This window comes from Delphinapterus leucas, chromosome 15 (assembly GCF_059928025.1).
Source record: "Delphinapterus leucas isolate spDelLeu-1000000601 "Yukka" chromosome 15, BTC_Dleu_Yukka2, whole genome shotgun sequence".
Taxonomy (NCBI): Eukaryota; Metazoa; Chordata; class Mammalia; order Artiodactyla; family Monodontidae; genus Delphinapterus; species Delphinapterus leucas.
This window is the reverse complement of record NC_143143.1, coordinates 11,922,365-11,938,739: the sequence shown is the minus strand read 5'-3', so window position 1 is coordinate 11,938,739 and position 16,375 is coordinate 11,922,365. Positions and strand designations below refer to the sequence as shown.

Genomic DNA, 16,375 nt, shown 5'->3' with positions numbered 1-16,375 from the left:
CCCATGTGCCACAAATACTGAAACCCACGCACCTAGAGCCCATGCTCCACAACAAGAGAAAAGCCACTGCAATGAGAAGCCTGCTCACCACAACGAAGAGTAGACCCTGCTCGCTGCAACTAGAAAAAGCCTGCGCACAGCAACGAAGACCCAACGCAGTCAATAAATAAATAAATAAGTTTATATTAAAAAAAAAAAAAACAGAATGTACGGTACTCTAATCACAGTTGAGATTTCCATAAGAAGTAAATCTAACAGTAACATTCTCCTTTGAGAGAAGAGACCACATACTCTTTTGTAGCATAAACAAACCTCTACAGGGTGGAGTGGGGTATGGGGAAGAACAATTTGCAAATGTGCTTAGAATAATGAAACAATGACAGAGGAAATAATGTACTATTTGTCATTGGTACCTTCAAGATAAAGATATCTTAGTACATTCTTTCACCAGAAAGAATGCAGTACCTATTAGTTAAAAAACAAAAACAAAAACCTACCAGTAGGGTCTGTTTTATTGTGGAATAGATTGCCAAGAGAAGTGCTACTTCTTAGAATAGGTTAAAATCAAGCAAAATACTTAGGAATTTATAGTAGAAAATAAGCTTATATACCCACAATGCCCTGTTGAGAGGGTGCCAGTCCCTTCTCCAATTCTACACTTCTGTTCTAGGGGCTGTTGTAAGAAATCAGCAACATTAAGTATGTGAAAGGATTCAGTACACAGTTACCCTCAATATTACCAGCCTGAGCACTTGCCTTTGACAAAGGCTTAAAATCTACCCGATCTGTGTGACCAGGAAACAGTTCAGATTTTAATACAGGGAAAAACAGTGAAAGGGACAAAGAGAAAGAAAAAGAGAGAGAAAAAAAAAATCAAACCAACAACAAACATGCTACCGATGTACTGTATGAGTGGCAGCCACCTATGGTAAACTCCAGCTTTTAAAAACAAAATAAAGAACTTCCCGAAAGATGGTGAGGTACTCTCCCCTCCCTAAATCCTATTATTATACCTAGAAAATCCCTTGTAACCAAGACAATTTTCAGCAGCAACAAGGAACAAACAAGTGTAGCTTACCAGAGACCCATTTGGGACTCTGTCACAAAATGAATCTGTATTAAAAGAAGAGCGGAAAGGGATGAGGAGCTCGAGCTTTCAGGTCAGGCAGAAACCGCTGCATTTCCTGCCTCTCATACTGACCTTCTGCAAGTTGACTTAACTTCTCTGAGCCTCAGTGTCTTCGACTATAAAACAGGGATATCATTCATTTTTTCCACAGCATAGCTCTAACGACACGATGAATGCAAAATTCCAAGCACAATGCCTGGCACAGAGTAAGTACTAAGTAAGTAGTAGCTCCCTTTCCTAAAGTTTCTTTTCATAGAATTTTTGTGGAAATAGATCAACCCTAAATAAGCACTGAGTACCTACTACACATGGATTACTGAGTAAAGGAAGCAACAATTCTGAGAGCCTCAGATACCTCCAAAGAAGGATATATGTAGGGAGACTACAGAGGCTAAAGTTAGAGAATAGAGGGAAATGAAACAATACATTAGAAATATAGGAAGATAACTCTGGCTCCCTCTTTTCCAAGGTTCCAGTCCTATTCCCAAGTTACACACAACAAGCCATGACAGAGCATATAACAGACCAAGAAAAAATTAACAGCACTTGAACTTCCCACCAGATCCCAAATAAAACACGGAGTACACTGTGTCACGGTCAACACTTAAAAAACTCCCTTAGGCTTTCCCCAAGATCTCAATCCATGGGAAAATCATTTCAAAAAGACGAAATACTCTGAAACTTAAGAAATAAAGCATTGCTCTGAGGTCAGCATTATCAGTAAGTTTATTATTATTATTATTACTACTACTACTACTATTACTATTGTTATCTGTGATTCTGGAAACAAAATTGCTGCAGATAAAATTAGTTCTGGGTTGAAATACAGATAAAGGATGGCTTTACTGGACAAGTTTAAAGTATGCATGATCCAAAATACATTGCCAAAAAATTTAACAATTTTTATAAAGTGATCAAGGAAGCGAGAAGTGTTGTAGATATGCTGAATTAAACACAGTTTTTGGTACTTTCAGGTATTACATGAAACTACTTTTAAACACAGGAAATATTTCTGGAATCACACTATATATTCAGTGCTTAAAAACAGTTATATTCCTTCAACTGAAGATGACCTGGAACAATCTGGGCCACTTCTATATTAGACTAATAAAACTAATTTTAAAACAACACAACTGTCTAACAGGGAAGGTTTTAACACTCAGGTATGAAATCACACCTCCCAGCACACAGGCTGAATTATCCCCCAGCTTCTCACCTGTAATTATCATTTGCTCCCTCTCCAGGTGGCTGTTAGCCACCAAGTATCTTCCTAGGCTCACATCTGCAAGTACAAACTGCCTCTGGGGCCTCACATGCTATGAGGGTGAGAGGGAGGACAAAAGAAAAACTTCACGCTGGCTTAGACAACTTCTGAAAATATCTACTTCAACACACAGCACAAGAGCAATTTGATAAAATTAAAATACCCTTATTCACCATGGTTTGCGATAAGTATTTTTCAAATAAAAAGAGTAAATTTACTTCACAGTTCCTGTAGAGGCCAGCTTCTTCCATTAAGGCCAATTCCAAAAATTTAGCAAAAGATCTTTCATCAGTTGAGAGGGCATAATTAGATGTTTTGATTAAGGCATTTTCCTCCCCTGGTTAACAAGATATAACAGATGTCACAGACTTCCCTAATAACAATACAGTCCTGCATTTGGCATCTTTACAATTTTAAAAGTGAACTGTCATATAGAAAAATTATAGCTAGGGTGTCTCCATACAATCATGGCTCTGAAGTGGTTATGACATGCCTGGACTTCCCAATGGAACAGATATGGAAATCATACTCCATATTCATAGCTGCAAGCCCTCCTTAGCACACACTTGAAAACCAACCTCTGAAATCTGAATGATGTGGGCTTATTCAAATCACCACCAATTATTCCTGGAAGCACCGACCAAGTGAGGTATGAAACCTGTACAGAAAATGCAAACCTCACAGTCACTTTCTTCCAGGAGCACGGGGAACACATGCAGAAAAGTGTCTCAGGAAAAGCAATGCCCATCTAAAGAGACTCACTGTAACAAAATCCAAGCTTCTATGCAGACAGGAGGAGTACCATACTTGATTTTCTTTGTTAATCATATTTTTTCACAGTAAGATTCCCCTGGTGTGTTCACCCAATTTACAAAAATTCGATTTACACCAATTTTGTCAACACATCAGTCCAGGGTATAACTAGAGATAGACCTGCATTTTAAATGGGAGGCAGCCTCTCTGACTGAAGTTCAACTCAAACATCCTGGTTTAACAACTCCATCAGTGACATTAAGCACAGATCTAAAGATTACTCAGCCCCCTCTGTCAGTTGCATGTGTTATTTATAGTACAGTATATCAATCATGTGTTCCCCTTATTATTTCCTACTTTCTGGTCCTAAGCTATTTGGTCTGCCAAATTAATACATTCCATTGTTGCTGCAATCTAAACAATGCTTGATAAAAGATTAATAAAATAGTTGGGTTCTCTGCAACCACAACATACACACCCAGGGAAATTCATCAATGTCTTTTTATTTGCATATTTGACTGACTGCCCCCTGCAGCAAATATGTAAGGTACCAATGCTCAGGTATCCTGGTTTATGGTTTGCATTTAATTCAGGGTGTCAATCTGCTTCTGTTTTAATTACATCCATCTTGATATGTTATTACAATCTCATGAAAACTTCTTTTCATTGTATGAATGGCTATAAATATATACACATGACAAACAGTTGTTATAAATTTTCTGGTTCAGCAATAAACAGGCGAGATGCCTTAGCCAACACATCATGTGGATTTAATATTTTGAGTCTTTCTTCTTCAGAAGAAAAGTTTGGTTGAGCCTTCAACTCAACCAGATTCCAAAGTTCACTTGTTTCAAATGTTCTGCTACCAACTTTAGTAAGTTGCTCTGAGTCTCTCTGAATTGCCAGGCTGAAGAAAAATATTCTACCCAAAAAATTACGTTAAAATTTTAAGTGGGCCACATTACGATCATCTTACATTCAAATAATTATTTTATCTTTCCATCGGTTATTCAAGGATAAGAAACCCTCATATCATCACCCTAATATTTATTTTTTCTTTTACATCCTCACTATGGAGGGGAGGGGGGTGTTAAAAAAGACTAATGGACCTGCAGAGAAAGGCCAATTGTACACTGGGGGAAAGATACTGGGTAATAATCAGAACATTTCTTGGAAAAAATGGGAATCTTTACAATCATGGTTGATCATCCTCATTTGCAGTTATTATTATTATTTTTTTTTTTTTTACCTTCCAATGTTCTCAATCCTTAGAAATCCAAGTACTGAGGAAAAGCAGTCTCCTAGTTTCACTGGATAACACTGAGAGCCTCTAACTCCCAGTGTGATCTTAAGCAGGACAATTAACCCCTCTAGGCTGTGTTTTCATTTGCAAAATGAGAGGTAGAACTACAGCATTTCTCAAGACAACAACTGTGCCTCTAATGCTGCTCTGGCTTAGAAAGCACATCAACCAACAATAGCTGAACTGAAATGGATCAAAAGACTGCTCTGAAAAAGCTGAGGTCCTACCTTTAGGATAACACCCCCTGAAGATGTAGCTATGCACATTAATCTCAAAACTGTAATTTTCACAAATAATCAAATTGATCAGCCTAACAAATGAGAAAGGAGCAAACTTTGTAATATGTAGCAACGCACAAAACCAAATGCTTGTTTCCCCTTTTGCCCCAGTGAAAGTATAATTTCACTTGAACTATATAAGATCATTTCTTAGAACAGCACAATCCAGGACCTTCATTATTTTTGCCAACTGAACATGTACAGAGAGAATGGGTGGAACATTGGAATTTCTAGTATGTGGCTGGAAAACAAGTGATGTTCTAATGTTCAACTACTGTTCCATCCACATCTTTATTTCCTTAGGGTTGTTTTTTTTTTTCTTACTTAGTTTCTAACTATGGAAAACTATTCACTAAATCACCTTTAGCCAGCAACCTTTAGCCAGTAAGCATAAGTGAACAGAGACCCTAGCAAACAACCAAAAAAAAAAAAAAAGTCTACTTCACTATAACTACCGAGAAATCACTGCAATACTAGACTCTCTTAATTCCTCTTTTCAAGCTCTAAAATATCACTGCCATGAGAAACTTTGCAGAAATGTAAAATGAAGTTGGTGGGTTGTACTACACGGGAAGGTAGGTGTGGAGACAAGGAAAACAACATCCCTGACATCCCTCAGGAATCATCACAACTTGACCCTGGCATTGACTTAAATCCTGTCCCAGATTCAGTCTAAAGGTATCACATTTCACCCATATAACCAAGAGTCGCATTTTGTCTTCACAGGCTGTGTTTCTGTATCTAACCCAGGTCATTTCAAAATGCTTCAGTTAATAACAACCACACAGTACCTGCAATTTGAAGGCTTTCTGTCAAAAATGAATCCCAACCTGCATTAGTCATTTTCCTTTACTTACAAACTGTGGGCTTTCCCTCCTCCTCTTGTGACTCCATTTTACTTATGTCCAAATGCCATATCTCCACGCACTTGTGTTTTCCAGGGCCCAGAGATATGGCACTACATGGTAGAGTGGCAAGCCAAAACGACAAAATATTTGTATGTACTTGGTCATTTGTGGTATTTATTCACGCAAACTCTAACCAGAGCTCACAAATGAATGAGAAATCAGAAATGATGAGCTGATACAGCCCAGAAAACTGAGGCAAGCAATTTATCCTCATGGGGCTACCTTCAGAGTCCCTCAAACAGACTGTCAATGTTCAAATAATGAAGGTTTGTAATTTAAAGCTCTACATTTCATTCAGAACTTCCTAAATCCATTGCCTTTCAAAATTCGTAGTTTTGATAACTCTGTCTCAGTAAAGGAAGAGAAGAGGAAAGGGGGAAGGAAGTTGGGAGGGAGGGAGAGAAGAAGGTAGGCGGGCAGTGGGTGGTGGGGAGTCTACTGGATCCTAGGATGAGACTGACACATGCACTAGTATGTGAAATAAAAACCTAGAAAGACAGCAGCAATACAAATGATTTCAGGCTACAAGTCCCCTTGCAAAAGATGGAATCAGAGACTGAAAAGGAATGACACAAAGAAGGCTGTACTTGCCTAGTCTCTTCCTAAGCGAGCAAAGGAAGCCAGACTAAGTTAAATCTACCCCTCCCCTCCTCAGTCACTAACAGCATAAAAAGGATCTATTCTTTGTGACCTTACAAGATAGGTACTGACTGCATACCCCCTACCCTGCAGGCTTATTAGAAGAAATGAAGAACACAGTTCAGATCTGGAAGAAGAAATGCAAATTTAGGGTCTCACCAGCCTTAAATTCTATGCCCCACTTCTAGGAAAAAAAAAATTCTGCATTCATCTATTCATTGAACAGGTACACATTATATAAGAAAAACTGTTCTGACCCAGCTAAATGTCCCTAAACTGGTTTTGATCCTCTCCTGTCTTGGGTTTCGCCAAATTAATTCCCTTCCTGCTCTTCCAAACTTCAATTATTTGAGAGTTTTTTAATCTGATTTTTTTCCAGAACTTTCTCAAATGAACAGCTGCTATCCCATTACCAAGGTCTTTTTCCTATATCAACAAAATATTGGGTTTAATCCTAACCCTGAAAAAAGTGTTGTTTCTTGAGAAAAAAAAGAAATAGTAGGAGGCACTTTTACAAAGTTAGGCTACACTTAATATTAGTATATTACAGCACAGGGGTAAAATAAAATTTAAAAACTAACCCACCATCCACCCTCTGCGTGCGTGCACACAGACACACACTCCCTCCATCAAAAAGTGCAATTGACCTTATGTCCAAAGCCTTTGGACATATGCCTTATGTCCAAGCCTTTGGACCTTATGTCCAAAGGCTTCCAAATTTAGCAAGCGGAACCTAAATTATTCTTTAACAGCTGCCCTCAACTCTTATTTTTCTTGGCTTGGGGACCTTATTTCTAATCCTCACATTCTCACATTCTCTCAAATCACCATTTATTTTTGACAGCATATAGAACTGTTGTATAGTTAGAATCTCTTTAACACCCTCAATGCTCCTTGAATCTCCTGGAATCATGTTGAATGCCCTGTCTTTTTTAACCCTTTTTCAATGGTGAAAGCTAGAGGAAAACACTCTCAAAAAGGATGAAAGGGTAATCACTAACTTTGTGATTCAGTTTTTAAATTTACTGATTCATGTATACCCTGCCTACTTCCAAAAAAGATCTAAAGTAGTTCATCTCAACTACTAACACAAGGCATGTGGAATCACCACACCGCCATCTTCGACCTCATCTCCCATAAATACTCCTGGAGTGATGCTCTGCCTTGTTCAGTGAAATACTGAAATTCACTAAGCAAAGTAATATACTTGAATTCATAACCAAGCACATTCACAGTCCTTTTTTTTTTCTGTAGACTTTCTCACCACTTAGGAACTTCTCAGATCCTAAAGCTATGCAAATTGTCTGAAGTGAAATGCTGGAACAGACCCATTTACTCCACAGTCCCATCCCAAACTTCCCAAGATAGAAAGCAAAAAATGCAACAAAAACATAGCTCCATAGTTTTCACTTGCTGTGTAACAGCAGATGAAGGGTTCTGACCTTTCTTGAATGAACACATCATACATAAGCGAGCAAAAGGCAGATAATTTGAAACCTTTATTTTAACATCAGTGTCAACCTCCTTTCTCATCCAGCCTTCTTTGCCAGCTTGCTAAAAATCAGCAGTACAGGAAACCAGAAGGAACCAAGATAGGATAAAACTCACTCTGGCTGGAAGGCAGCTTGGTAGCATCAGAATTGGGCTGCTATCACAATGAAAGAACTATTAATGAGATCACTCACCAATATTCACCTCATGTGTGGGGTTGTTAACAATCAATGAAGGGCTGACACCAGGCAGGAAAAGGGAGCAGGAGGAAAAGTGGACTAATCATTATTTACATCTCACACTCCCCTTGCCACTCCTACTTGAGCAGCAGCCTCTACTCTGACTCCAAACTTCTGTGCCTGGTTTTCCAAGTTGTCTATCATCAGCCCACTCACCCTAGACTCAGAGACTATCAAGTGCCAAGATCTGGAAGGGACCATTGAAATCTTTTCCAGCATTTCCCATACTGGATTATAGATTATGAATTACAATGCCAAGAATGAAAAAGTGCCCTGTGGTCATATAAATTAGGAAATAAGGCGCATCACTTCTCCTTCTCTAATATTCAAAACTCATATACACATTACAAAAGACTTCTAACCTGGGCAGAACAAGTCACCCATTTAATTTTGTCTAGCCCGTCAAGTTCCAAAACTATCTGAGAGTAGATCACGTTTTTTTGGTCTGGAACACAACCTATGAACGTCCACAGAACTATGTTCCATTCCAGCTTGGGTACCTTTGCTCTAAAACTACTCTAAACCTCTCAACTTGTGGAAAAAGAAAATGAGGCTTTTAAAGAGTGCCTTCCCAAGGTCACTCAACTAGTTAGGACAGCCAAGCCTGGAGTGTGGGTCTCCACTGGTCTCCCGACTCCTGAACAAGCACTCTTTCTTACACAATTTTGTTCTCATTTCTACCAGCACTTCCTTGCCCGCAAAACCTAATCACCCATCTTGTTTCTGTGCCTTCTTCACCATTCCCTCTTTTTAGAATGCCCACCCCCCCACACTCCCTCCGTGTCTATCCAAATCACTTCAACCTTCCAGGCCCCATATTCTCCAGGAAGCCTTCTCAAACACTTCAGCCTATCTCACTATCCCTTCTCTGAAAGCCTACTGCACTTAGTTGGTATTAGGCATTCAAGTGCCTGTTTCAAAATCATTTTATAGGTGCTGGACTTAATTTTTCAACTAAACTGCACACTCCTTCAAGACACTATATATATTTTAGGTGTCTGTACTCCTTCTAGTATCTTGCACATATCAAACACTCCATGAATATTTGCTGACTGATACAAGGAAAACGATTAATGTTTTTTAAACAACGGAATAAGTGAGATTTGACCATAGTAAATTATTATAACCTATAAACCTGGCACGTTACAAGCACATCAAATTCTGTACAGCCTATTTACGCTACCAGTGTGAGGGTAAGCCCTGAAACACATAGGAAATGAAGACCACATGAAAGTCTTAGTTTGATCCTCCACCCACCAGAAATGAGTCTTCCTTCATTTTCACCAGCCTGCAAAGCTCCAACTAGCCTCCTACCTGCTAATCCCACAATTTCATCTTTGCTTCCCTTGGTCAGTTGTACAAAAGGCAGCTGCCCTAAGAACCCAGTACACAGCAGTCGAGTGAGGGGGAAAATAATGAATTTGCAAATTTTCAGTCATAGTGCTCACATAGCTTCCTAATCAAGACTACACAGAAAGAAATGCAAATGACGACAGAAAGGTAATATTATCTGGCACATCTGGGTATGCTGACAGTTACTAGAACCCCAACATTCCCATTTATACTTTGTTTGCTGGAAACCACTTTTTAATGAGGCTTGATATCTGGGGATATTCACTTGTATTCAAAGAATATTCAAATAAACAATACCATACCAAATGGTAATTCTGCTTCTCAAATGCATAATGAAAAGAACACCATGTTCAACTTTCGCCTCCTCACTTACCCTCTTATCTTCTATCATGAGGCTCTTCACAATCACATACTTGAACTTCAGGGCACAATTACTCAAGACAAGTGTCCCTGCAGAATACGAAACTACCTCTGCCAGTTTCACTGCATATAAAGTGTGGGACTTCTCAAACCCCATCCAAAGCTTTCATTTTAAATAAGAACCAACAGTAGTGAAAAATAAATCAACATAAAAATGTAGATTCTCATTAGACAAGTTTCTAATTTTTCCTCCAGTACTGTAAGTAAAACCACAGTTAGTCTGGAACAATTTTATCAGGACATTTCATTATGAGTTAGGAGCCTCTTCTTAAAAGGGAAGTCAAAATGAGCTACTCTAGACAAAACCATAGGAGTCAAATGATGTGTCCATTAACACCCAAAGTATACACTCGACAGTTAGCTAGCTACTGCTCTGAACCCACATAAGCTTAAAAGCCAAGCTGTGCAAGCCAATATTTCTAGTTTCTAATCACAGTATCATACTAGCAGCAACCTTGATGACACGTGGTGACAACTGATTTCATTTCTGCACACAAAAACACAGTATGTATTTAGGATAACTCTTAGAATCTCTAATAATTCTTAACATTTACAGGCACTCCTGTAACATACATTTCTGTCCAAGTTCATAGTTTAGTTGCCTGTTTCCTAATAAGCTCTCACATTTCTTAGTGATAGTTCAGTAAATCTTCCAAACTGAGTACAGTGGGACACCAGAGGTTTTATTTTAATGATCACCACACACATATGTCTGACCATCCAGCATGGACACAAACGTGATAAGCAGCAAACAGTTCTACCTTTTCCCAGAGAACCAGACATACATGATGATTTTTATTCCCCACTGTGTGTTTTTAACCTCAGAAGTGTATTTACAGCTTTCCTACAAAAATTAGGATGCCTAAATGTGAACACTGACAGGATATTTGATGATACTAGGGAACTGTTGTTAATTAACTTAGGTGTGATAATGGTACTATCGGTTTGGGTGGGTTTTTTGTGTTTTTTTGAGTCATTACCACTTAAAAAATACATACCAATTTCTCACATCACATCTAGGAGGAGAGAATGAGTAGATGGCATAAAGATGAGACATGAGTTGGCAATTGTTGAACCTGGTGGTGGTGTATCAGTACATTGGGGACTGCTATACTGTTCTCTGTACTTCTGTATATGTTTAAGTTTTCTATAAAGTTTTAAAGAAACTTTTTAAAAAGTTAGACCTTTATACCCACACAAAGATATTCAAATGATATTCAGATATGAAGGTAGTGTAATATTCAGATAACCAAAGTAACCTGGGCTTTGAATCTAGAAAAGTAGCAGAAAAATAATCACAGCAAGGAAAGGAATGGTATTAATGGTACATTTCAAACTTGGCCTTTAAAAATTAAAAATTTTTTTACACCCAAAAGAAACTAGAATGGGCACATTTTCTCACAAAAGCCAGATGGATAGACATATATATCACAAGCCCAGTCAAATATTTATTAAAAGTAGAACAATCAAAAACAACTGCATAAATTATATTTATCTTTACTTGGTCTTCAAAAATGTTCATGGGAATCTGGAGGCCCCTCTTGCTCACTGAGAAGGGCCACACAGCAGAGCAGGATAACCATGCAGGAAGCAAAACCACTTATAAGCAGCTCTTACAAATACTGTCCTAAACCATCCATTGATAGCAACCAAATTCTAGGCAGCGTTTTCTAATTCATGTACTAGGACACGTATTGACATTTCAATTCCTATTTTAAAGCAAAAGAGAGAAAGAGAGAAAGAGGTCACACTGTACAGTACCCTCCCACCTTGGCAAAGTTGAAGCCACAGTTAGAATTATCCTAACAAGTGGTGAGCCTCAACACTCAAAAGAACTCCGTAAGATCCATTTTAGCCAATAAACCACCAGTTCTAGAACCCAAGGACAACTGATTCAATCACTAACATCAGAATCTATGGCCACCAATACCACCACCCTCCCTTCCTCCCCAGCCACTAGCCACCATCCACCACCATCACCACCAAAAGCAGCCCAACCAAAAAGCAGTTTAAACAGAAAAGAACAACCCTAACAGGAAGGCTTCCTTTTTAAAAATATTTAAACTTGACACCCAAACACACACACAGAACCAGCCGTCTAAACCTCTAAACCTGTACAGTTACCGCATGTGAGACTTAAGCTGTCATTAACAAAGCTTACATTTGAGCATTGCAAACAATACCATAATAACAGCAAAAACCAAAGGGAAAAGGAAAAGTTTCTTTCAGGAACCTCAAACCATCACATCAGGTGCAGAAAAGGCTAGAAACCAACTCCTATCTTGGTTTTGTTCTTAAGAAAGCCGGACCAACTCTGCAGAGTCTCAAAGCGCTCTGTATGTGTGGCGTGTTGGGGGTGGAGGAGAAAAAAGGGGGTTACCTTTATACAGGCCAGTGACCCATGCCAGCACCAAATCAGATCCATCCAGGTAAAGAGAGTTTCCCTCTGACCCCTGGACAGTCTCCTCCTATCTGCCCCCCATCACCACCCCCAAGGAGCCCTTTAGCTGGCAGAAAAATGTGCATTTGGAAATCAATGCTGCAGGTGCCCAAAGAATAAAGAAAGACACACAGAGATATACACACACACAAAGCCAATCAGAAAGATAAAAAAAAGAAAACTCAAAAAAAAAAGGAAAAGGAGAGGGACAATTGGGTGACAAGCCTTTCAGATACCCGCTAGGATTTTATTCTTTCCTCCCACCAGTCCTCTCTATTGTACATTTTTCTGTCCTTTAACCGAATTGCTCATGTACACACACATGTGCATATGTATGTGTACAGATAATATTACAATTAACCCTTTCTGTAATAGAGCCCTGTACGGAATACAGAAAGATATTCCATCCTTTCCTCTCTTCCCTCCCCTCCTCCCTCCTTTCTCCCAACCAGGAGAAAACGCCCCCTTCCCCAGCTTCACCAAAAAAAAAGAAAAAAAAAAAAAAAAGGAAAGAAAGAAAAAAGAAATGAAAAGAAAAAAAGGGGGCAGGGGAAGGGGGGCAAAGAACCACAAAACCCCATCAGTCTCTGGTCCCGAGGACACCCAGGAAAGGTCTATACAAACACACACACAGGGACATATGGCTCTGTAGAAAGCACACAGAGAACCGTCCACAGGCGCCCCAAACCCAGCAGAGACTTCCACCAGCCAAGAAGCCATGATTGGGGAGGGAGAGGAGGAAGGAGTAGGGGCAGAGCTCTCCGTGGAGGGGGGCGCATTGTTGTGATGCCTGAACCCCTTTCTTTCTGCCCATCTGCTGTGGAGGGGGTGCAGGGAGGGGGCGCAGGGGGAAGGCGAGAGAGAGAACGAGGAAACCTGGAGACCAGGCACGGCTTGTCGATTCCCTCCTGCTGCCTGTCTGCCCGCGCCCCCAGCTCCCCCCCCCCGCAACAATAAGACCTCAGCCTAGACAGACAGCCAGCCAGACCGACCGGAGCGCGGCGGGGGAGGCAGCAGAGCCGGGCGCAGCCGGCGGAGGGGGGGGTCGTGCCTATAAAGGGAAACCGGGGGGAGGGGGGTCCCCCTTACCTCCAGCGCTTCAAAAGTGACAAAGCTGGTCATGGCAAATCCATCAATGATGTCCTCTTCGGCTGAGGTGGACTCTCTCCGCTTCCTCCGTGGGGGTCTGGGCCGGGACGGGGCGGAGGACGGGGGCTTCCCATTGTCTTCCTTGTCGGAGCCCGACGACGAGGCGAACGAGGGCGCCCGGGTCCGGCCGGCCCCGCCGCCGCCGGCCGCGCCGGCCCCCAGTCCGCCCCGGGAGCGCCTCTCCCGGTCTCGCTGAGACCGCGACCGCCGCTTTTTGCGGAGTCCATGGCCCCGCGTCGGGCCATCCATGGCTCTGCTTCGCCGGGGTCTCCCCGCTCGCCGCCTGCCCGCCACAGGCTCCGGCCGCGGCCGCACAAAAAAATTGACACCAATCCCTCCCTCCCCCTTCTCGGCTTCCCTCCGCCCCGAGGAGGGCGCGGGGGAGACGGCGGCCGAAAGAAGGGAGAGAGGGGAAGAAAGAGCGGAGAAAGAAAAGGGGGAAGGGGCGGAGAGAGGGAGGAGGGACGGGAGCGAGGGCGAGAGGCGAGGAGCCCAAGTGCGGGGCTGCCCACAGCACCGAGGGTCGGAGATTCCTGTGAGCAGCGCCGAGCAAAGTAATGGCTGAACACACAGGTCTCCTTTAGAGGGGAGGAAAAAAAAAAAAAACTCACCAAGCAGGCAATAAATCAGAATAGCGGAATGCTTTGATCAAGAGACTAGGAGGCTCCGGGGAGCCCTCCCCGCGGCCATTCTCCGCCGCGCCCCCCGCCCCCCGAAAACGCCTGCCCCCCCTCGACTCCAAATCGGGCCCGAAAAGGTCGCGGGAAAGTGGGGGCAATGAACTTCACCCGCCCCTCGCGAAGGAAAACACCCTCGACGCCTCTCACACACGCCTCAGAGAAAACTCACTCCCTGGCTCCAAAATTTTTAAGAAATGCATCCAGGGGAGGCCAAGGCTTCCAAGCGACCTGAGAGGGACGAGACCCCCCAGAGAGGGAAGCATAATAATGAAATAATTAGGAGGGGAGAGGGCGAAACTGGAAGAGGTGGAGAAGGGAGGTGGAGGAAGGGAAGGAGGATGCTGGAGCAGTTGTGGGGTTTGCTTTTCGGGCTTGGAGGGGGGAGGAGGAGGAGATGAAAGAAGAGAAGAAGCAGCCCCTGAGGCTGCCACCCACCCCCCCTCCTCAAAAAAATATTTTTTCCAGTCCCAGAGAAGAGGTCACCCTTCCTCAAAAAAGGGAGGGGGCGAGTCAGTCGACGAGGAAAGCAGAAAGAAATCTCCAGCGGGAGAGACACCGGTGTGCCGCCGCCGCCGCCTCTTCTCTTCGCCCAGCCTGAGGGAGAAGCACGGCCAGGAAGCGCCGGGAACGCCGCTCTCACCGCCGCCGCTAACGCTGCCACCGCCGCCGCCGCGAGAGCCCCGAGCCGGAGGGTGCACGGCGTGTCCCCCGGCGGCTGCAGCGGGAGCCCGGGCACGGCCCCATCCTCCGCCCGCCTGCCTCGCTCAGCTCCCGCTCCTCCCCCTCCGCGGCCGGCCCACCGCCGCCGCCGCCCGCCTCAGCCCAGCCCCGCGCCCGCCCGCGCGCGCCGCGCGCACGCGCACCGCCCTCCCCGCGCCTCGCTCGGCGCGCGCTCCCGCCCCCGCGGCCCCGGCCGGCTGGATCACGTGGCCGGCCGGGCTCCCTCCACCCCGCCTCCCCAGTTGTAGAGTGTGTAGAAAGCAAAAGGCTGGGGGCTGGCCACGCTCGCGAGCCCAGGGCATGCGCGCTGGGGCGGCCGGGCCTGCGCACTGGGGGCGGAGGGGAGCCAGGAATGGGGAGCTAGGGCGGGTGGGGGCGTGGAGGGTGCAGCCTGCGTGCGGCCAGCTGCGACCCGCCAGAGTTGGCGCGCGGGAGTGTGGGAGCCGCAGAATGTTCCCGCCAGTCGCACCGGGGTCAAGTGCGGGCCGCTGTCGCCTGTCTACTCCGCGCGCCCAGCTCAGCGCCCTCCTCCGCGCCCTCCTCGGGACACTTGTCCTTGGACCCCCTACCCCAGGCCAGCTGGAGGCGCCCCGGCCGCCTTCTCCAGAGACCCCCGCCCAGGGTATTTTCCTGGGGCGACCTTCGCAGCGAGGGAAGGAGGGGATTCAGAGAAGGATACCGGGGTGGAGGGGGTGGGGGTTCCCCGAGATGGGGTGCGACTGCAGGCAACAGAAAACGGAGCGGGTGTCAAAGCGCGGGCCTCTGCTCCGCTGGGGGGCACTGGGAGGCCCCACGGCAGAGTTGGAAACTTTTCTGCCACGTGGTAGCACAACGCGTGGCCGAGTGACCCCCGCACCCTAATGACCTCTGAGCCCTCCTAGCCTTCGAGCGGGGGCCCTTGACAGGCGCGGGAGGCTTCGGAGCAGCGAGCGCGCGTCCGGGTGCCGAACTTGAACCTCGGCTGCAGCGGCCTAGGGCGAGGAGGCGGGGCTGGAGGGGGCGGGGACCGCCGCAGACAGAGGACCCGTTAGACCTGCAAAACACAGACCCTGCCACAGAGGGCTTCCTTTATCTGGGGAGAGGGGGATTCCCTGCTTTTCCTGTCACTGCCCCTCCTACCGCCGCGAAGTAGCTGATGCTTATAAAAAGTTGTATTAAAAGAGTTGACTGCAGCCCAGAATAGATCATCAAACGCGACCAGCCTCTCTGGGTAAAATAGCTGTATGTTTTCGGGGCACTGGAATTTCTGATACGGATCAGAAAAACGCCGACAACCCTTTCCACCAGCCTGTTAGTTACCCAGGTCAGTTTATGTCCAGGTACAGAAACACCATGGCACATCACCCCTTACCCCCAGTACCCTACACTTGGAAGAAAAGGAAAATGAACGGACGATTTTTAATTGCCCACAATGAATCAGGCACCGTACTGGGCGCTTTGTACATGATTTCTCCTCTTTGAATCTAAATCTGCACGTTTTGTTAGTACAACTGGAAGAAGATAGAAAAGAAAAAGGACGTGACAACCAGACATAACTAATATTCATTCAATCATTTCTTCATTTAACAATTATTAGAGCCTGTTATGTACCAAGCACTGTGCTGGAAAT

The 16,375-nt window shown here is 44.3% G+C and overlaps 1 protein-coding gene across 5 annotated transcripts in view; it reads right to left on the bottom strand.

The window, feature by feature from the left end:
* Positions 1 to 14,736, bottom strand: part of AUTS2 (activator of transcription and developmental regulator AUTS2) — a 1,116,140-nt gene extending 1,101,404 nt beyond the window's left edge. For 2 of the 5 annotated variants that reach the window (XM_089895813.1, XM_089895814.1), the window contains exon 1: positions 13,307 to 14,733. In XM_089895813.1, the coding sequence (XP_089751939.1) occupies positions 13,307 to 13,615 (309 nt within the window). In that variant the 5' untranslated portion in view covers positions 13,616 to 14,733. Of the gene's footprint in view, positions 1 to 13,306 lie in introns of all 5 variants that reach the window. The other 3 variants (XM_089895816.1, XM_089895817.1, XM_089895815.1) reach the window with 3 other exon arrangements.
* Between the last annotated feature and the right edge of the window lie 1,639 nt (positions 14,737 to 16,375).